General features: G+C 48.1%; 1 protein-coding gene across 1 annotated transcript in view; it reads right to left on the bottom strand.

Moving 5' to 3' along the window:
• The window catches only part of LOC144111438 (doublesex- and mab-3-related transcription factor A2-like), a 37,315-nt gene extending 23,928 nt beyond the window's left edge, over positions 1-13,387 (bottom strand). The window contains exon 1 of the mRNA XM_077644737.1: positions 12,890-13,387. Within this exon, the coding sequence (XP_077500863.1) occupies positions 12,890-13,358 (469 nt within the window). The 5' untranslated portion in view covers positions 13,359-13,387. The remainder of the gene's footprint in view (positions 1-12,889) is intronic.
• Between the last annotated feature and the right edge of the window lie 9,748 nt (positions 13,388-23,135).

Raw genomic sequence — 23,135 nt, 5'->3', positions numbered from 1 at the left:
GTGCTGTGAGATGACAGTGCACTTTAAAGGTCCCCAGGTGGTCGAAATTATTCCGGAGCCCTCCATTTCGGCACCTCTTCCCTTCTTCTTTCACTCCCTCCTTTATCCCTTCCCTTACGGTGCAGTTCAGGTGTCCGCCGATATGTTAGACAGATACGGCGCCGTTTCTTTTCTCCGAAAACCAATTATTATTATTATTATTATTATTATTATTATTATTATTATTATTATTATTATTATTATTATTATTATTATTATTATTATTATTATTTCAATGACACAGTTACTGTCTTACTTATATCGGTGGGCACCCGAACCGCACCGTAAGAGAAATGGTTTTTGGGGAAAGAAAATAGGGCGCTCGACTACTGATCCGCAGTTCCCGGGTTCGAACCCGACCGCGGCGGCTGCGTTTTTATGGAGGAAAAACGTTAAGGCGCCCGTGTGTTGTGCGATATCAGTGCACGTTAAAGATCCCCAGGTGGTCGAATTTATTCCGGAGCCCTCCACTGCGGCACCTATTCTTCCTTTCTTCTTTCACTCCGTCCTTTATCCCTTCCCTTACGGCGCGGTTCAGGTGTCCAAAGATATATGAGACAGATACTGCGCCATTTTCTTAATAATAATAATTGGTTTTGGGGGAAAGGAAATGGCGCAGTATCTGTCTCATATATCTTTGGACATATCGGCGGACACCTGAACCTTGCAGTAAGGGAAGGGATAAAGGAGGGAGTGAAAGGAGAAAGAGGTACCGTAGTGGAGGACTCCGGAATAATTTGGATCACCTGAGGATCTTTAACGTGCACTGACATCGCACAGCACACGGGCGCCTTAGCGTTTCGCCTCCATCGAAACGCGGCCGCTGCGGTCGGGTTCGAACCCGGAAACTGATTCGCAGTTCCCGGGTTCGAACCCGACCACGGCGGCTGCGTTTCGAAAGGATAAAAGAGGGAGTGAAATAATAAAGGAAGAAATGGAGAAAGAAAGTGGAAGTCTCCGGAATAATTTCTGCCACCTGGGGATATTTAACGAGCACTGACATCGCACAGTAGACGGGCACGTTTTGTGTTTCGCCTCAATCGAAACGCGGCCTCCGCGGTCGGGTTCGAGCCTGGGTACTCCGGCTTGGTACTCCGGCGCCGTAACCACTGGGTCAGCGCGGCGGGTACACCCAATAAATGCCGCGGCCCATTGCTGGAGTGCCGCGTGTTTGCCACGAAGTTGTCAGCGCTAGTGCATGCAGCCCACATCACTCTCTCACCACCGCCACGTACTTCCAAGTGCGACTGAGGCGTCCACTGACCCAAGGAGCCAGCTATGCGCTCTTCCTTTCCTCAAAATCATCTGAGTCAAGAACGTTGCCAACGTCAGCGCCCATGAACACAATGAACGCCGAGGTGGTGGTGGTGGTAGTGGTTCTATTAAAAATAATAGTAAAAAGGAAGGAAACGATTTTTGCTAGCCCCGGCATCTGCCATCGATACTGAAGCACCTGAGCTGGGGCAGCGGAAATAAAGGATAGCAGGCAGAATGGAGAAATGAAATGAAAGAGGTGAGGGGACAGGAAGAGAGGCGATATAAGAGAGGCGCCTGTGTTGTGTCTGTCTTTCTCTGTCCCTTTGTCCCGTTTTGCGCTACTCTCACTTTCCATGGATCACCGTTACCGACTCGCCCAAGTTTCTACCCTTAGGAAGAGAGGATAGGGGGAGAAGTAATATGTACAAACTATTTACACAATAAGAAATGTGTCCAGGTTGTGCGCGTGATTAGTTCATTGTAGAGGAATTAAATCACACACGCGCACAGCACTGTGTTGGCTACAACTGGAGTGGGGTGTCCAGTTATTAATAGTTCAAGGTAGAACTCGCGGAGCGTTCGGTCACTGCGTGTAACTACCTGGTGGAGAACAGACGGGACGTCAAGCCCGTGTGTTCGAGGAATGCACAGAGCCCTCGGTTTCGGTGGCGGCGGCGGAGGCTGAATGACGTCATAGCTGTCACGTAGTTTCTCCTCGGTTCAAGGTCGAACTCGGGCACACAGCACACACGCCGAGAGGCTACGGAGTGGAGTAGTAAAATCAAGTTCAAACCCCCCTTTGGCAATGCTCAGCCAGCTGCAAGCAACGCCCCCCCCCCCCCCCCTTCCGGTATTAGAAATTACGTTGAGCCCTTCCTGAAAAAATTCAGAGGAGACATCAGACTGCTTATGTGCTGTGATGGCGAAAGCATTAGCTTTCAGGGCATTAGCATTAGGCATATTCAGGGATTTCACAAAGGCTTTGACGTTACAAATCATCAGGTACTTCTCCGAAGGCTTGAACGATATGGTTTCCGCAGGTACCAGTATCTTATCAAATCTTATCTGCAATATTATCGGCAAGCAGTAACTGTAAATCGCTTCGTATCCCAAATTATCTCGGTCCACTGCGGTGTTCCCTAAGGTAGCTTTACATGGACCATTCTTTTTTACTCTACATGCCAATGACATCCATGCATTTTCTCTGCAAGATTTATCATATATGCAAATGATAGCAGCATGTTCTTAGCTGGAGAAAATTCGAATGATTCAGTAGATAGTGCGCACTGGATATCAAACATCTAGATGAATGGGTGCAAAATAATGCTTTGCATATTAATGTGAGCAAAACAAAGAGAATTATCTTTCGAGCAAATAATAAACAAGTTAATTTGACGAACCAAATATTATATATTGTCCGTTAGTTATTATACTACCAAACCCTAGACATTGCGTTTAATCAAAAAATGTCGATGGGACGACAGCACGTCCACATTAGTTCCAAGTTATCACAATAATTGCTCCTCACTATCGCGACCATAAAATCTAACCATATTGTGTCATGTTGTTCGTTCATTAAGCTTTATTTAGTTCACAATAGGGAACTATAACACAAAAAATTTTCAGCAAATCAATTGTACTACGAAAAAAAAATTTACGAATTGTTAACAAACCACCCTGGTTTCATTAAACAATAGACATATCTTTAGAACACAAAATTATCCCAGTCACAAAACTCTGCGACTACCATATTTGCCAAACATTCGAAAAAAATTTTTTCTTTAAAGTAACTTTCATTGAAGATATTTCAGGTTTTAAAAGACGCAAAAAAGCTATACGCGACAAGAAATGCGCCCTGTGAGGAAAATTAAAACGTTTTGAACACGCCGTCTGCAAGCTTTAGAAAACCGGCTTCCACGACTTCTTATCTGTTGAGACAGGACAAGACCGCACTGTGTCCCACATCTGAGATTGCTAGCCAACCTTATTTAAACTTTTCCCAGTTGTTTCTTCAAGAGGCAAAGACAAACAAAGCGCTTTGCCGAATTCTGGTGTTAGTGCATGTTATTTGCGTTTGCTTCTGTTAAACTGTCTTTGCCATGTATTTGCACTGAGCAAGATATTGTCATAATCCCTTCATTTGTTCTTTTTCTTATGCTTATGTTTTTATATTTAAAAAAACACATGTGCCAGGTTCAGCTTTTATATAACATATTGTGTCGTCCGTCAATTTACAGTTAACGCACAAAGAACCAAGCAGCAGCTAGTTGGGAGATGATGATGATGATTATTACGGCGATGATGATGTGAACATTTTAACTGAACGTTAGCCAAGAAACCCCCCACACACACACACGCCCTTAAATGCGCAGGGGGACGGCGCCCGGGAGGGATAAGGTCACAGTCAAACTGTTGGCAAACCTTCCCGATCGGGCATACGAAACCCTACTTGAATATATCAACGCCATTTGGACCGAGGACACTTGGTTGCCACCCCATTGGAAGACATCATTGGTAACCTTTATCCCGAAGGCGGCGAAACCGGTAAACACAGACAACCTCCAGTCCATCTCCCTCACTTCATGCGTAGGGAAACTGATAGAAACGATGGTTCGTGACCGCCTCTCGGAATATCTCGAGAGCAAGAACACATTCGCCGACACCATGTTCGGCCTCCGACCTCATAAGTCCGCACAAGACATACTTTTAGAGCTTCATCGCGAGGTTCTCGAACCCATAGAGCACCCACACAATGACAAGGTAGTCCTAGCGCTCGATCTGAAGGGTGGGTTTGACAATGTTAAATATGCACGGCGTCTTATTAAAACATCTTAACGAGACCAACTGCGGTCCACGTACATTGAACTACATCAAACTTTTTTTAACAAATCGCTTGGCCTATATATGCATAGAAACCGTGTACGGCCCGTTTGAGATGGGAACGGGGGGCACACCACAAGGCGCTGTGTTGTCCCCGCTTCTCTTTAATATTGCCATGAGGCACCTCCCGGCAAAGCTGGCGGGTGTCGGCGGTGTTCAGCATGCACTGTGCGCCGATGACATCCCCATCTGGGCTACTACGGGAAACATAGGAGAGATGGAGGAATGCCTGCAAGCAGCGACGAGCACAGTGGAACACCATGCTACGTACTGCGGCCTCCAGTGCTCCCCGTCCAAGTCTGAATTTGTGCATATTCGACATTCTCCGAAATGCGAAATCTCCGTTCAGCTCTCTCTCGACAGCGGCCCCATCCGTGAAGCGCAGGAGCTGCGAATACTCGGTCTCTTCATTAATCAGCATCGCAAGGTAGACACGACCCTTGCCAAACTCCGCAGAGTCGGCGACCAGGTGGGCCGAATGGTTCGAAGCGTTTCCAACAAGCGAGGAGTGTTGCGAAGTAAGGATGCGGTGCGGCTCGTCCAAGCCTTCGTAACTAGTCGAGTACTGTACTCGACTCCTTACCTCCGCTTATGGAAGCATGACGAAGATTGCTTGGAGGTTGTACTCCACAAAATTTTCAAGAGAGCCCTCGACCTCCCGATCTCCACTTCCAACGCGCAACTGCTCGCGTTGGGGATGGCGAACACCTATCGGGAACTTCGCGAGGCGCATCTCGTTAACCAAAACACGCGTCTCACTCAGACAATGTCCGGTCGCCGCCTCTTGGACCGGTTACATATCAGACATTACCACCGTACGATGCAACGGGTTCGAGTGCCCGAACTGTGGAGACGCGCCCTCTACGTTCGACTCCTTCCGACTAAGATGAACAAAGAGGATCATAATGACCGGCGCCAGGCGCGGGCGGATGCCCTGCACCGCCACTATGGCTCAAAGAAACTCGTCTTCTACGTCGACATTGCAGGCCCCTACCACTCCAGGGGGGAATTGTACACGGCTGCCGTCATACACGAGGGAAAACAGGTGAACGGCCTCTCGTTCAGAGCGCCCAGCTCAACTCATACGGTGGAGGAAGCGATCGCCCGCGCAGCCTCCCATCCCGACTCTAAATTCATCCTCACAGACTCTCGCGGAGCCTGTCGTTACTTACTTTGAGTTTGGATCACTCCACTAGCTCACCAAATTCTTCACCACAGTACCCGCGACTGCGATCCAACTCGTCGCTGAATCATATGGGTCCCCGGCCACCAAGGCATGCCAGGTAACGAAGCCGCCCATGAGGCAGCCCGCGCACTCAGTTACCGGGCACCAGGCGTTTCTTGGGCGGACCATAACCCAGATCACAGCCCTCTTCTTTCTTTTAAAGACATTACTGAGCACTATCGCGCCGAACACCGGCGCTACCTGGTTCCTATGAAGGGACTGGGTAAAGCTGGCGAACGAACTCTCCTTAGGGTCTTTACAAACAAACACCCTGATGCTCATTCTGTGGGGAGGTGGCCGACACCTATCACATTGTTTGGGCATGCAGGCAAAATCCTTCACTGCCACCCATCACTCCTTCCCCTACCCGAGAGGACTGGGAGGCGGCTCTGCTCGACTGCCAGGAACTATCGGCGCAACAGGCCCTGGTTCGGCGGACCTGCGCAGCGGTCAGGACCAAAGGGGTCCCGGAGTGAAGGACTCCACCTTCTATTGTAAGGGGCGAGACCCACTAGGTGCCACTCCACGAGCACCTCTCCGTATATACAGCTAAAGAAGGAAGGAAGGCCTCAGACGTTGCCGGCACATACCCACTACGGGGGAGTGGCCAAGACACAGGCGGTTAATTACTGGATACAGGAAAGTTTTGACGGGAACAGGAGTGGTAATAGTATGTAGTCTGATGCTTTTCACCACAACCATCTTCGTCTTCGTTTCCCGCCTTCCTTCTTAAATCAGGTCATCATCCTCCTCATCATCATCATCGTCGTCGTCGTCACGTCTGTAACAGTATTTTCTGAAGTAATGTTCCGTAGTGCAATGTGATCAACCCTTGCAGTATTTCTTTTCTGTGTACATATTCTTGTTACATCAGTGTGTATGCTGTGGCCGAAAGGAGGGCCCGTTGATTAGAGAAGCTGTTGTAAGACAAATTTTACTTCTCTCCCCCGTATCATCATGTTTGGCGTTACAGTCAAATACACTTTATTATTATTATTAATATTATCTGTCGGGCAGGGCACATTTAGTGTGTATAGGCCGTCATGTATACCATTAAGCAATAAGGTGTGTCTAAAGGAAGGTGTGCCACGGGATTCGATACTTTCTCCTCTTATTTTTAACTTGTACATGAACGACTTCCCTTCAACTGCGCACCTAATACCTGGTCTGATAATACTCTGATGACACCATGTTAGTGATTAAACCCATGTGCTACAATACCGCAGTAAATTAATTTCAGGCAAACGCATGCTCAGCAATGAAATGTTTTGGCAATAACTGTTTGCCAGTAAACACAAAACAAGACTAAAATGATATGCTTTAGAAATACTCTAAGCACTGCAATAACTTATATACCTAAATTTCTACAATGTCCAACTATGTTGGACAAAAATTTTGAATATTGAAATATTGTAAGGTATTTTTATGGAAATTACTGAAAGTAATGGTCCATTGTTCCGATGTGTAGCAAAATCTTTGTTTTACAGTGTTTCCATCATCGCATAGAGCAGTTAAAACTGCCATATAAAACCAATGTGAACACTTGACGACAGCAAAAACGATAATAGCAAAAAAAATGCAAGCCTGCCGATGGGAGATCTGCGTATATATAGTTATTGTTATAATGAAATGAGTCTCTCTTCTCGGTGCACAATCCACCCGAACTGTGAAGGAAGGAATGAAGAATGGAGTGAAAGAATGTAGAAAGAAAGATGCACCGTGGTAGAGGGCTTCAAAATAATTTCGACCACCTGGGGATCTTTAACGTACGCTGACATCGCATAGCACATGGGCTCCATTTGCACTGCACCTCCACTGAAACGCGACAGCCGCGGCCGGAATTAAGGAGGAAGTGAAATAAAGCACACAGGAGGAGAGTATCCCATACACTATAGGATGGAGGGAAAAGTGGTTATGAGAATCTTCACCTACCCGCCGCGGTGGCTCAATAGTTAGGAAGCTCGGATACTGAACCGGGGTACCCGGGTGCGAACCCGACCGCGGCGGCCGCGTTTCGATGAAGGCGAAACGCAAAAGGCGCCCGTGCACATGTGCTGTGCGGTGTCAGCGCACGTTAAGGATTCCCAGGTGGTCGAAATTATTCCGGAGACTTCCACTACGGCACCTATTTCTTCTCTCAGTCCCTCCTTTATCCCTTCCCTTAAGGCGCGGTTGAGGTGTCCACCGAGAAGTGAGACAGTTACTTCACCTTTTGTTATGTATATAAGACAACTTGTATGATTGTTCGTTGCATGCATTTTTTACATGCAAGAAAAATTAATCTGACACTCGCTTGAGGAAGTGCTGCTGCCGGACGAATGAGATGAAGTCGGTGGCGTTGGCTGTTAGAGGAGCGCTCAAGGCCTATGTCGTGGTAAACATTGTAAAGCTAATCGAAACGTGCAAAGATTATATGCGCATTTTCAAGCTGCAACGTCTTTTCCGCTGTCGCAGAAGGGAAGGATATGTAATTTACATTGAACTGAGAGCATTCATGATATTGTTTTGTACGCCAGTGCATTGACGCGATAATCTCTTAGCATGCTATCTATTAAGCAATAAATGTTCTCAAACCTTAAAAATAGCTGCCCCAATATACAGCTGAACCCCGTTTTAACGAAGTTGAAGGGGTCTGGCGATTACTTCGTTATAGCCGTAGCTTCTTTGTAGCCCGTGTTGACCGAGCTTCCAAGAGGAACCATCAGTCCTTCGTTATATCCATTACTTCGTTATAACGAGGTTAGACTGTATTTCGATGTTCAGAGGGGAAGTTTTTCCTCTACGAAGCAAAAATCGAGTTCGGTGAGTATACAAGACTACTTGAAACAAGGATCTATGCGAGCACCTCGCACAGCAGGCGAGAAAATTTTCGCCAGCGTGTTCGCAGATTTCTCCGGTGTGGCTTGCGGACTGTCCACAGTGCTACCGAGTATAGCATGCTGCAAAAGATGCAGCGCGCTTTATCAGGGGCCAGAAAAAACAAAGAAGACCCCCGCCTCCTTTTCTCGGCTATAGCTGAAGGAGTTGTATTAATATGTGGGCGCAAGAGTGTCAGCGGATTCTTCCTTTAACTATGCAAGAAAAAACGCATATACCGCGTACCACACCAATGTAAATGTTGCGGTGATATGCGACAGACGCTTTAGCATGACGTCACAGACTAGCGCCCAATACTTATGCTTGACGCTTGCTTGATCACAACGATGGCTTCATCTGCAGGAAGCGCAACACCATGCGAACAAATACAAGATGACTAATATTTCTTCGTTCATTAATTCAGGGAACGTTTGGAATTTATTCTTCACCTTACTTTGCACCTTCGAACACACGAAAAACCCGTCACCAACATACCCATGCCCTAAAACCATATTTCGCGAAAACAAACTCGTTTAATAACCATACTTTCCGCGCAGAATAAACGAGTGGAATGCACTGCCTGAAGAGATTGTCTAAAGTAAGAGTTTTGAAAGGACTCTTAACAATAAATTTTGATGCGCAAATTGATGTACAATGTATTTCGTTTGACTTGTTTCGCTCATTTGTGTCATGTGTCAAACTATTTGTCTATGTACTAACTTTACGGCGTTTGTAAATGTGCCTTGTTATCTCCCTTCCTGCTTGGACCACGTGAGGTCTGCAGTATTATGTAAATAAATAAAATAAAATAGATACAAGAAATACAAAAAGGACACATTAAAAGATTTTTCACAACTCCATTGCTTCAGATTAACGGTAAAATCATTATTTATGGTTCATTTTTAATTTTATTTTAGCATTTCTGGCATGCCCACTGTATTTTTTGTCTTGTGGACTATGTGTGTTGTAGTTGTGGTTTTTTGAGCGTTATGTGGTCAGTTCTAGTGTTTTTCTTCAATTATGTGCAAATGAGTAGCCGGCGTCATAATCAGGCACAAATATCTCCATTATGTCGATGTAAATAAAAAAAAGCGCAACGGGTAATAGTTCACTTTCGAACTCGGAAATTTTTCCGTCGTATACAAAGCAAGCACTCTCCATGGAAGCATGTAAGACAAATGCTCAAGTGGTATTGAAGTTCCTGCAGCAAGCCGAGAATATCGTGCGTAGCCAGTGAAATTACACTGGCATTGCTCAAACCCCGCACATCACCTGCGTGCTTGCGCATTGTACTTTATAGCTTCCCACGCTTCGGTTGCTGCAAACGTGTGCAGAGGTTTGACACGCACGTGAAACTATTATTATCTAATTTGCTTTGACCACCGTATACGAGCAATTCCAGGCGATGAGGCTACACCAGTTTTTTTTTTTTCAGCTACTATCCACAATTTCTGCTGTTCATGAAGCATTTCATGCGACCGCCATGTACAGTCCCCGTCAGAAGTATACAGTACAAAAGGATTAGCTTCTAAGCTGTTTAGCCGGGCTCCCTAGAAGATACAGCAATCCAGAGCTTGGGGATGATTGAAGACTAAAAGCCCTTTATCGTTCGAGAGATTACGGTCGCTGAATATGCATAACCAGGCACGCCGAAGGCCTCGCAAGCAAACCTCTTGAAATGTATACTTTTGACGGGGGGTGTACTTCAGCTAATGTTAGCGCGACTGTCTTTCAAGCGCCTATAATAACTTGAATAACATTAGGATGTATTTGTACTGAAGAGGTCGGCGCTCTTTCGCGTATTTCCTTGGACCCGAAAGCGGCTTCGCACACACGTATGTATACGTACAGTTGTAAGCAATGAAGTTAGGGAACAAAGTTTGGGCTTTCATTTATTGATTAATCCATATTGATGTGTGACCAGCGTAGTTTCTTTCTGTGTCATAATTATTTTACCTCCTAGTAAAACATCCAAATGTCATTCTCTAATTTAGTGGAGAAATAACAGAAAATCGCAAATTTGTGACAAAGTTTGTCCCGTCTAATATACGACTGTACACGTGCGAATGGCCACGTATGGCCCACGCTTCTAAGAAGGGCACCTGTAAGAAGAAGGAAACTAATTCTCGGCCACCCTGTCTTCGAACCCGACCGCGGCGGCAGCGTTTCGATGCAGGCGAAACGCATAGGCGCCCGCGTGCTGTGCGATGTCAGTGCACGCAAAAGATCCCCAGTTGGTCTAATTTATTCCGGAGCCCTCCACTACGGCACCTCTCTCTTCCTTTCTTCTTTCACACCCTCCTTTATCCCTTCCCTTACGGCGCGGTTCAGGAGTTCGCCGATATGTGAGACAGATACTTCTCCAAAAAACCAATTTCAATTTGAATTTCAATTTTCACCCTGTCGCCTTCATTCTCAAAAAGCGTCTCTAACCAACACATGCACCCGCCGCGGTGGCTCAGTGGTTAGGGCGCTCGACTACTGATCCGGAGTTCCCGGGTTCGAACCCGACCGCGGCGGCTGCGTTTTTATGGAGGAAAAACGCCAAGGCGCCCGTGTGCTGTGCGATGTCAGTGCACGTTAAAGATCCCCAGGTGGTCGAAATTATTCCGGAGCCCTCCACTACGGCACCTCTCTCTTCCTTTCTTCTTTCACTCCCTCCTTTATCCCTTCCCTTACGGCGCGGTTCAGGTGTCCAAAGATATATGAGACAGATACTGCGCCATTTCCTTTCCCCAAAAAACAATTATTATTATTATTATTTCATTTATTGATTAATCCATATTGATGTGTGACAAGCGTAGCTTCTTTCAGTTTTATAATTATTTTACCTCCTAGTAAAACATCCAAATGTCATTCTCAAATTTAGTGGAGAAATAGCAGAAAATCGCAATTTTGTGGAGAGGTTTGTCCCGTTTAAGATATTGCTCATGACTATAAATATGTCAATGGCCACGTATGGCCCATGCTTAAAAGAAAAGCACCTGTAAGAAGAAGGAAACTAATTCACGGCCATCCTGTCGCCTTCCTTCTCAAAAAGCGCCCCTCACCAACACATGCGCCTTGTCTGCGCTAATCAAGCTTCAGCCATGAAGTAACGATCAGTAGGACGTCTGGTGCTCATTGTGCACGCAGAGAATAATGTATATGGGATACACTTCTAGTTTTCGTACGCTAATGTATGCGTTTGCACACGTTCACGATTTCAACAAGAAAAATGGCAATGTGGGATTTAACCATTGCGGCAACCAATCACACGCATGACCTTGTACGAATTGCTTATGACAGTCCGACAGGTGTATCGCAACGCAGTTTTCGTGTTTAGTTTAGTCATGTCGCAATTCTGGAAATCCTACCTGGAAAGTAATTTTTGTTGGCGGGCTTTAAAACGCGGCTGTCGTCGCGAAATGGCAAATGCAGTTTCCTTGCAGCAATTTAAATGTTTAAATGAAGGGGAGCTCTTTTAATACAGTTGACAGGATCAAAGCATTTTTTTTTTCGAATAAGCCGATGTTGGAATTAACGAGGTTCCACTAACGATACGAACTTTCTCCACATGCACGGTAGAACATGAGGGGATGGTTTTTCAACACTGCCTCGAACTGCATATTGCGCTTTTCGATCGAGCAAACTACCTAAATTTTTTAAATCTCTCTTTATCCTTTAATTGGTCGACATTGGAAGTCGTCGATGTCGAGCGAGCTCTTGCTTCAGGAGCACTTTAGTTTGTAGATGAAATTAGAGCAGTCGTGTATCTGCTTTCGGCGCTGGCGGCGTACCATGTCGGTGGCTTTTGAAGCTGCTGAGAAGTCCCTAGCTTTTTTCACCTCCATCGAGGTTGATAAGTCGAAACGAACTATACCGCGATCCTCGCTCCCATCATTCGCATCGCACGCACGCCTGTGCCACCTTCATGAGTGGATAACTGATGCCACACTATCGGGATCTACCTCTCCCCAGCCAGTGTACGTGCCTCATAACCCTATATCCCTTATGCTATCCCTATATCTCTAGCGCCAACGCAACGGAAGGGGTATTAACGCTTTCCACAGAGAATGAACAAACATTGCCCCTGTTAATGTTATTTACATTCCCTTTGGGTATGACATAGGGACTGAGCAAACATTCGCATTGAAAATGACAATTCCCAAAAAGAAATTACCACTGAGGGGGGGACTCTTAATTGCTAAATGGAATAAGCACTTCCTTTGGTCAACCCGTGAACGCGACAGTTTCCGGCTACGGCATTTACGCCAACACCGCTTAAACCAGAGAACACTCCTCACACGGCTGTCTCTGGAGGGAAAAAGACATCAACGGCTGCACGCCTCATTATTCGCAAACGGGGCTACACGCACCTGAACGACTCGTGCAATCGGCAGTCCTTCAACGCACACGTCAACGGAGAGGAGAGTGAACTATTCGACGCGACATCGGGAGTTAGCCACCGCATAGTTTCGCGCTTACCCGCAACACATTTGTACGGCACCTTTTTCCCCATTCCTCCAGCGTTCTAAAAGGTTGTCAGCCGGCGTATATTATACGGATCGAATACAGAGGGTCGTGCACATCAAAGTTCACGAAGGCTGTGGTGGAAACAAATCGCGATCGAGAGCGTGTCGTCGCACAGACCTGTGGCGGCGGGCGGAGCAGCAGCCACGACGCGTCCGCCGGGGGAAGACGACGTGGGGGCGGCGGCCACCGCGTCCCTGGCCAGCAGCTGGGCCATGGCGGCCGAGAAAGTGTATCCGGCGCGGTGCATGGCCAGCAGTCCGTCGTGGCAGCCGTAGAGCAGGCTCAGCTCGCGGGCCTCATTCTCCTCCTGCGCTTGCTGTCTCCGGAGGGCCACCTGTGCCGCCATCACCCGCTGTCTCTCGGCGATCAGGGTGCACTTCGCACAGGCGCAGTCCCGCCAGCGGCAGTAGCGCTTGTGCCCCTTCAGCGCCGACACGACCCCGTGGTTGCGACAACGGGCGCACTTGGGCGTCCTCTGGTACCGCTCCGCAATGGGCACCGCCGCCGAGCCTACGCGCAGGCCCAGCAGGCCCGGCGTCGCCAGCCCCGCCGTGGTCGAAGACCCCCCGCCGCTGTTGCTGCTCATGACAGGCCGGCACCGCCGCCGGCGCCCCGGAACTTGTGTCGCCCTCCCGGCGCCGTCGGGGGAGGGAGGCGCCCGAAGCCCCGCCCACTCCGTGCGGCCCGCCGCGTCCGTCCGCCAATGAGGCGCCTCCTCCCTTTGGGTCCCGAGCGAGACGACGACCTTCCCGTGTGCGACACGGCGACGACACTATACACACGGCGGCGGCAACGAAATACCGCGCGGGAAGAGAAACTCCTTTTTTTTACTCCCTCCGGGGAGGCAGCGAGGGTCGCGCCGGGGCGAGCAACGGAGCTCTTGCGGGGAAAGGGGGAAGCGCGCTCTCCATGGGCGGAAACTTTGGCGCCGCACTTGTTGGAGTCGCGCGGGTAGCGTTGTTTTCCCTCTCCTTTGTTCTGGCAGCCATTGTGTTCCGGTATTACGGCGTGCTCAAAGGTTATAAGTGAGGCTTAGATTAAGGGACAGCCAAATCTGTGGAGAGCCCATCGCGGCGGCGCGGAATTCTTTTCATCGGGGGGTAAGGGCGGGAGAGGGCATTGTCTCTCCCCACCACACCACCCGCAGGCCGCGGCTCGGTACATATACTGACAGTTTTGCATTTTGATTTTTTTTTCCTTTCGTTCAGGCTTCCCGGCGCGAGTAAATGTGCCGACGTTCCGCTGCTTTCGCGAGATCCGGCTTGGGCTGTGGCACGGTGGCCGTAATTTTCCCGTTCGGGAAATCGTATAGTGAACCACCCGCGCGGCTACGTCTCTCTGCTGAAACTGGCATCTTTCTTTCCTTCATTTTCTTTCCATCTTTCTTTCGTTTTGTCACGCTTTTCATTGCGCATGCTGGCTTGTTTTTCTTTACGCCCCTTTATTTCCCTCTGTACGACGCCACTTCCTTTGTTTCCTTCATTTTTTAAAAAATTTATTCTCTTTTAGTCAACCTTCATAATTAATCTTTCTCACGTCTTGCTTCAAAGGGACACGAAGCGAACTTCATCGGTTTTTTGTTACGAATAAAAACTGGTAGCTAAGCCTTCGTTTAGTCCGTTGACGTTTGTTCCACTGCTTCATCGAATGGCGCTAGCGTCGATCTTGCGCAGCAGGTTGGATCACGTGACTCCTCTCACAGCGAAAGCAGAGGGTGCTCGCTAGGATTTCTGAGTTTCAGAAGACACAATTCCCTTTATTCTCTTAATCTTTTCCTATTAGCGAGTTCCTGCTTTGCACTTGCGGCACTTCATGCTTCTGCCATTGTGGTTGATCAATGCCTCAAATGCCAGACGAACAAGATTTCACCGATGCAGTTGGCGCTTAACTATTTAATAAGTCGCAGCGAGCACTAAAGAAGACGGCTGAAACACGCCTCGACAGTTAAAGCATTCAAAGACTGGTCTGTATCGACCAAGGATGGTATCGTCTGCATTTTACCTACACACACACTGTGCAAAAAAAAAACTGGCGGTGGTTTAGCTCTGGTTAAACCTGGAGTGACGCGATAGCTACAGCTGGCCGAGTGGAACTTGGTCACGTGACCAGCTACGGCGCCGCGCCGTCGGCAGCTGCTCCGAACCACGTGACCAACCACGTGACAGCGTAGTGGCGCAGCCACGGGGTGGCGGCGCAGGCACCGCCACGCTGAAGGCTCGAAATGCTGCTGCAATGTAGCTATCGCTACAAAAATTCAAGGGCGCAGTCGAAAGGCGCCGCATCCGCCTGCACGAACCGAAACCAGCTGTCCGTCATTTCAGATTTAGGTTATTTTATTTTACAAAAAAAAAATAGTCGGGGCTAAAAGGTAGTAACGGCTTGGCAATGGCCTTACCCCCGAATATACAAAACGGGGCAATACAGCGGAACTGGAGGCAACGTCTCCAAATATATCAATAGATGGAAACGCACTACAAAAAGCAAGAATTAAATGCAGCGGTTTAGTACGTTAAAAGAAGAGTAACATATGCCATAAAACATGGCAAGAAACAGCAATAAAATAAACATTCAGGACAGGAATGATTTTAGCGGCAGAAACGAGTAATACACTTTTTAGATTGTTTAGATGCGTCGAAACAGTCTCTGGTCAAGATATTTTAAAAAATAAGTCGTAATGCAATATGTAGAGACGTTAATTCAGTGCGCCCGGGGTGCAGAGCGGTGGGATTTTTTTCTCTGCGTCATGTCAGTCGAACTGGACAGCTTTCCTGCAGCTCCGCAAAATAGATAACATTCTTGCTGGTTTTCAAAAATGTTCCTTAGTGAAAGATCAAACTGCAATTATAGAATTAAACCGCCGGAGAATATCATATTTCAAAACCGAAACACTAGTGGGATTTAGCTATGAATCTGACTGTGTGCACTATTTCGTAGTAGATGTTGTCTGGGCAAGTTTGTGACACAATGTGGAACACGGGACATGTCCAGCTTTCCTCCGGCAAAAAAATTTTGAAAATTGAAAAATTGTAGGATCGACACTGTTATGGAAATGTTAAAGGTAATGGTGCATTATCTCTGATATGTAGCAAAATCTTTCGTTTACAGTGTTTCCATCGATCGCATCGAACAGCTAAGACTGCCATACAAAAAACAATGGGGAACGTTTTTGACGTTAGCAAAAACGTGAATAGAAAAAAAAATACAAGACTGCCGTCGGGTGATCTGCGGATATATTGACTGTTATAGTGAAATCTTTTATGAAAAATATTGCGTTCATAAACGGTTTCCCGCTCAAAAATGCTTTTGTTCAGAACTGCCGGGTATACGCAACAACACTATACGTTCGCCACGCGCTTGTCTATAGCACGCACTTGTCTAGAGAGCTCCAACGTCGCACTTTGTTGCACATTTATGACAGTCGCCGCTCTGGCCCCATAGGTTGTGAATATGTGAGGAGTTAAACACGATATTCGATATACAAAACAGCCTTCGATTTATCTGAATTTACTCTTAAATAACTGACTTTTGTCCAAACACTACACAAACGGCTGAGTGCTAAATTCGCCTTTTTTGCAGTCACGAATTCATTATCGCCCGCTGCATAAAATGTAGTGTCACAAGCGTGTGAAATCAATTGCGCTCCTTGAGCGCAATGTGCGATATCGTTGGCATCGGTAAGAAATAAGAGGGGCCCTAGAACGCTCCCTTCTGGCAACACACTCTAAACAAGAATTCCCCTATATGGGAGTAAGAAGGGAGTATCTGTCCCCTGGAGCACTCTCTTTTATGAAAAATTGTCACGTGGTTGGTCACGTGACCAGCCACGTGGTTGGTAACGTGGTGCGGAACAGCTGCTGCTGCCGGCGGCGCGGCGCGCCGGCGAAACCAAGCTGCAACAGCTGTGCGCATGCGCTGTGTCAAGTGGGACGAAGATAAAGAACGCCCAGCTAAACGGAACGGCGAAAGACTCACTTTGAAATTCAACCAAGCGAATTCCACTCGGCCAGCTGTAGCTATCGCGTCACTCCAGGTTTAACCAGAGCCAAACCCCCGCAAATTTTTACACCTTTCTGCTTAGAGTGCATGGTGAGCACAGCTTGTCCTGAAGACCTGGTGCCACCGATATCGACATACTATATTCTACTGCTTATGCGTACCATTTAAGTAGGTCTATAAGGCTGCTCCGCATACGCCGTATTTCTGCAACTTGCAAAAGAGAATTTTTTTTATTATCAAGACCGAATGCTTTTGAAAAACTTGTATATATATTCCAGTTACCATTTTCTTCTCTATGAAGGCTTCTGTTATGATCTCTTTTTGTGATGCAGGCTGTCCCGGTTTGTAATACACGTAAACACCACATTTACGCCCGATGGATTATTCGAAAAGCTGGCGTAAATGCTGTGTTTACTGTGGCTAATAAACTGAAAAGGATTTGCAGACGTATGAACGTTAATCCAACGAAAAATTAACAGAGATGCACGATAAAGCAACAAAGCCTCTTGGTGAAATGCATCGAACGCTTTTGGTGTTCGCTGCCAGTGAATTGTGGGTAAGAATACACAGGGTAGAGTGGAAGATGCATGAACAAAAGACTATTAGAACACAAAACGAATTTTAAGTAAGCATGCAGAAATCAAGGGGTTCATTGCAGAGACTGGCCCTCAAAAACCTACGTGCCTGAACTAAGCAGATGCAAACTGCTTGTGAAACACAAAGAGCAGCTGGTCCTCGAAATCATCGAGGCAGCTGCGATAGCGAGGCTGCGCGACCATTTTATCAGTACGCCATCCATCGCGTTAACAAAGAAGGAACTTGACATGTTAGACATTGATTCACCTCTATGATCACAAAATCTCTTTTTTCATTTTTAGAGCGTGTGACGACCACACATACTGTGCGGGCCCGCACGGGACGGAGAGCCAAAGAGACACCGCTAGACTCAGTTGGAACAAAGCAGATATATTCAAGTATTGCATGTTAACGAGTGCATGAAACGGAGGCTGGGCTGCCCGAGCTTACTGCACTCTAAACAAAATGAGTAAAAAGGGTGCAAAGCTGTCCTCTAGAACACACCCTTTTAGAAAATGGTGTGCGCTAGGGGACAGTTTTACTCCCTTCTTACTCCCATATAGGTGTATTTGTGTTTAGAGTGTGCCGCTGCGTTGGCGCCGGAGTCTTCGTCAGAAGGAACATGGTGGGACTGCGGAGTTGACCTTGTCCGTTCGCCGAGGCTCGGCTTCTGTCCGGTATGGCTTGGGCGCTCGGGGCGCCGGAGGACTTGACTCCCAGCGGTGTGGTCTCGGGCACTGCTCGTTATCCTATTTGACTACCCAAGTTGGCCGCACAAGCACAAGAAGACGAAAAAATGTAGGCTAAATGGGGTTCGTGGGTTGCAACAGATGCCAGGGTGACACAACACATGCAACTACTGCGCTAGTCAAACGCATTAAACAGAACGACAACTGACCAAAAGCTTTTTCATGAGGCTGAGGTAGAAATGAAGAGATCCTGTTTGATAATCCAAGAATTATGCACTGTAAAATCCAGAAAACGAGGATCTGTAACTTTAATTTGGAACTGATAAAACAAACTGATGTGACATCTTGCGGTGAAACGTTGTCATTATCACTGGACCCCACCACGTGACCCAAGCTCGGTACAATATTACTAGTGCGCCCTTCAAATAAAATCAACGCTAACAAACGCTCTCTTCGCATAGCCAATGAAGTGCTTTGAGGCTGCCGCGTATACGTCGCTGTGCTGGTAACAGCTTCGGACGCACAAACTCAAATGAGCTCTATAGCTATACTAAAGCTGAGTAATTACTGTCTGCCGGCTGGAACTATATTAACCTTTAGGTCATCTCTTCCTGCGTGCAGTAGCTATCGTGCTCGCTGATTAGGGTTTCGAGAATCGGGATACATACAAACGGGCGCAACCGCTGATCGAAAAATTCTCGGTGAAAATCTTCTTCGGCAGTTCTGACAAAATCATCGCGGAATCGGACTCGGCTTTGTGTTATCGCTGCGTCAAAAAAAAAAATTGGTCTTTAAATTTTAGTTGTTGGTCTCTTTAGTGAGCAACCATTATCGTAGGGAATATTTTTGTCATGTACTTCCTCTTTCCTGTTCTAAAGACAAACACGCCTGTATAGAGGGAGTAAGCTTACACCCTAGCTTACACCCTTTTGTAAAATAGAGTAAGACGACAGTTTAGTTCCTTTTTACTCCTTTATATTTAGTGTGTACTGAGGTACCGCTGGTTTCACAGCGCCACGAGATGGGAAATGAAAGCATAAAATAATTTCCGTTCATCGGAAGGCGGCCGTCATCAACGCGTTCGGTACGGCGTGCGCATCCTCCACAAAGCACTCCTGTCATGCGAAGAAGCATTGTGGCCCGCGTGCTCGTGAGCTATGCGGCGAAGCCAACAAAAACGGGCACTCACGACGAAATCGCCTCTGCGTGCCATCTTTTACAGCGGCTCGTATCGACACAAAACGGCGTTAAACATTACGAATATGCCTCTTTCTCAGCATTATTCATCCAAGACCCGCTTTCTGGGCTCTGATGACCGTACGGGCTGCGGAAGAGAGGGGGCGCGTTGGCAAGGCTGACGTATTCGGATGCCGTATATACTTACATTCGGACACATGACGGACACTCGGTGCGCATGTTGCAGGCTCCAGGAACGCACGTCGATGGCAAACTAAGCGCACACCCTCCTCGGTTTAAACAGTGGCCGGTAAGCCCGCTGGCATCCGACATTTGCAACCAAGGTCAGATACCCTTATAACGAAACAACGGCTATAACAAAAAAAAAATCGCGTAATCCATTCGACTTCGTTACAATTGGGTTGAGCTGTTATTTGCCAAAAGTCGATTATTTAATTCTTCGACCTGATACTCTGCAATGGTTGAGATGGAAAGGGCAAAAAGATGATTACAGTACGGAGAGATTAACGGCCGATATGTTAGATCAATAAAATAAAAGTCAATGCAAATAATGTTTCGTAATTTTCTTTCTTTTTATGTGAAAGCATTACGAGGGCCATCAAAGCGAAAATAGTCCGTCGGCGTCGATGTTTCCTGGTATAAGTCCGCCACATTGGAAGCAAACTGCCCACCGTGGCAGGTGGCAGTTCGGTTAATGATTGGCCGCGAAAGGACGTTTCGGAAGAGCAATCTGGGTCGCACAAGCCTCACCGGTGGCAACACCTGCCATCGCAGGGCAGTGGCGCATATATTGACCAAAGTAAGCACAAGTAATTGGCCCAACATTGAAACTGTATTGGCAAAGCTGGCCCTACAAAGGACCAGGATGGGGCCATCTTGTTGCAATCTTGGGCCGATGACCTGTGCTGCTCCACTTATCCAGGTGTGGTATATGAGGACTTCCAGGGACCTGCGAAAGTCGAGAATGCCCAATTCCGCAAATAGGGGCCCATTAACCCATTAACCCTCAAGACGGAGCTTAAGCAGCCTAAGGCTTAACCACCGGCGCCAAAGCAGTCCATGACGTAGAATGTAGGAACCTGAAGCAGCGACGAATACGCACCCGCAGGTAGATGGCACTATTGCCAAGGCGGGCCTGAGCAATGAGGGACGCATAGGCAGTGGTAAGGGCGACCTAAAAAACGCCATCTGTGATCACATGGTCAAGGTATATCAGGGAGCGGACACGCTAGCGAGGAAGATACGGCTGTCGTCGCCCTGCATATTCTCAATGTCCGCTGTCAAAATGGGCCGCACATTATTCCCTATCGTAGGGTTGCCCCAACCTGCATTTCACGTTCGCGTCTGTTCGCGTCAATAAATTAATGAATCAGTGACCACTCCTCAGAACTGGGAATGCCCGTTACAAAACCCATCGGTACAACCGCGAGGTCTTCCGCGTGCTTCTATAGTGTACAGGCCCCCAAAGCCAGACGAGTGCATATATTCTTGGCCAGCGGTGGACGCGTTTTCTCACAGCCGATCGTTTACGTCGAACGCACACGTTACCTGCACTGCATGGCGGAAATAAGCGCGAAAACGGCGGCGCGCTTTACATTGCGAAATAGTGCATCCGCGCCAGGAGTGTCCACGCATAGCGAAGGAGGAGCGAAGACCTCTTGGCGATTCGCCACGGCTACGAGAAATGAGGGAAGCGGGCCCCATATGTACGTAAATGGGCGCGCCGGCGCGATAAATAATCCTCGCCTCCGGAGGCTTCCAGGAGGGATGTCCGCATAATACAGTCGGCGATGACGACGCGGTGTCGACGCCCCTCGCATCGCGGCGGAATCGCGGGCGCTTTTGTTCCCAACCGAATTACAGCGACTGCGGGAGAAAGGCGCGCTCGTGTGCGCGCACATAAATAACGTGGCGGCGAGTGTCCTCGGGCTTATATAGGCGAAGAAACCTTTTGCATTTAAATTGGTAATCCGGTGAGCGGAGAGCCGGGCGCAAAACTCGCCGCTTGCGGCTGACAGCTGATTTCCATGGACAGCGCGCGACGCTCCCCCTGTCGGTGGTAGCGGACGCTCCGTCGGTCGGTCCGTTCGCCGTGGTCGGTGACGCGGGGCCCGCTTCCTTTTGTGGTACTATGTGCCCCGCACCGCCCGACCGCCTCACGACAATGACGCGACGACGCCAGGGAGGAAAGCTGGCTTCTTCTCTCTTTTATGTATACTTCTCGCGAGAGAGCGGCCGTCAGAGCCACCGCCATGTGTCGCCTCGGAGCCGGTGGCGGTCTAGGTAGCGCTGGCTGCGCGAAGTATGGCAGTTATTAACACAAAAGCGCTGTTTCTCTCGATAAAAGAATCAGTTGTCAGTAGCGAGTTGTCCTGTCCACCGTTCTTGTGACTGTGTCTTATTTTGCGCTAACGTTTGTACATAGAACTATGCACCGACTAGCCAAGTAACAAGTGTTACTTGAGTACTAAAGCGCTGACTTAAGGTGAAGTGCCGCGCGACAAACAAGCCACATGACAATGACGGGCTTACCCGCCGCGGTGGCCCAGTGGATAGGGCGCTCGGCTACTGATCCGGAGTTCCCGGGTTCGAACCCGACCGCGGCGGCTGCGTTTTTGTGGAGGCAAAACGCTAAGGCGCCCGTGTGCTGTGCGATGTCAGTGCACGTTAGGCGGTCGAAATTATTCCGGAGCCCTCCACTACGGCACCTCTCTCTTCGTTTCTTCCTTCACTCCCTCCTTTATTCTTTCCCTTACGGCGCGGTTCAGGTGTCCAACGATATACGAGACAGATCCTGCGCCATTTCCTTTCCCTCAAAACCAATTATTATTATTATTAATGACGGGCTGGTTTTATGAGACAGGTGTCGCGCGAATGGGAGATGGAGGCAATGCAACGTTTCAGAATTTTTTTTGTGTTAGAGTTCTCGTTGTTATTTCGCGCTTGTGAGGTGTAACCGCTCAGGCTCGAAATCGAAGATGGGTTTGACTTGGCCTTAATGTAGTGGAGATGGAGGATGTATGCTTCTACTCCCCCCCCCCCCCCCCCGTTGTAAGGCGAGAAGTTTGATGGCATATAATATTGGACTGCACTGACTACGGAAAGAGTTATAATAATTGTTTTTTTTTGGGGGGGGGGGGTGGAAATGACCCATTATCTGTCTCACATATCGGCGGACACCTGAACCGCGCCGTAAGGGAAGGGATAAAGGAGGGAGTGAAAAAAGAAAGAGTTGCCGTAGGGGAGGGCTACGGAATAATTTCGACCACCTGGGGATCTTTAACTTCCACTGACATCGCACAGCACACGGGCGATGTTAGTGCACGTTAAAGATCCCCAGGTAGCCGAAATTATTCCAGAGCCCTCCACTTGGTTTTGCTTTTTGTAAGCCTGGAAACGGGCCACATTTGTGCTATTGCTACAATGCGTGGGAGGTGTTCATCACATAGTGGTGGCGCTACATACTGGGGGGGGGGGGGGGGGGGGGGGGGGGGTGGGAAGGGGGGGGAGTGCGCTGTACGTCGTGTTCCGCAGGACGCGCGCGGAGCGGGTGTGGACCTTCAAGTTCCCACCCCGGTCTGCCATATTCCCGCCGTTGCGGTGGAGGACCGGCTACGGGGGCCAGGGTATCACAGAGTTGGAGCCTCTGATAGCACTGCTGAGACAGACACTCCCTCAAAAATATATCTTTTGGCTTCTGTCTAGTAAAGACACGAAAATGAGGATAACGAGGGTGTCAAGGCATACTCCCAAGGTAGGCTCATCTCTCATCTGACCGTCGCTGCGAACTGCACTGGATGGCGGGCCCAACTCCTGGAGCAGCGATACAAGATTAAACATTCCTTTCATGTTTCGGTGAACTGTCGCCTGGTTGCCCAGATGCAACTTAATGCTTATTGATGATT

The sequence above is a fragment of the Amblyomma americanum genome, chromosome 11 (assembly GCF_052857255.1).
Source record: "Amblyomma americanum isolate KBUSLIRL-KWMA chromosome 11, ASM5285725v1, whole genome shotgun sequence".
NCBI lineage: Eukaryota > Metazoa > Arthropoda > Arachnida > Ixodida > Ixodidae > Amblyomma > Amblyomma americanum.
The sequence above is the reverse complement of the archived record's forward strand: the minus strand, read 5'-3'. Positions and strand labels throughout refer to the sequence as shown.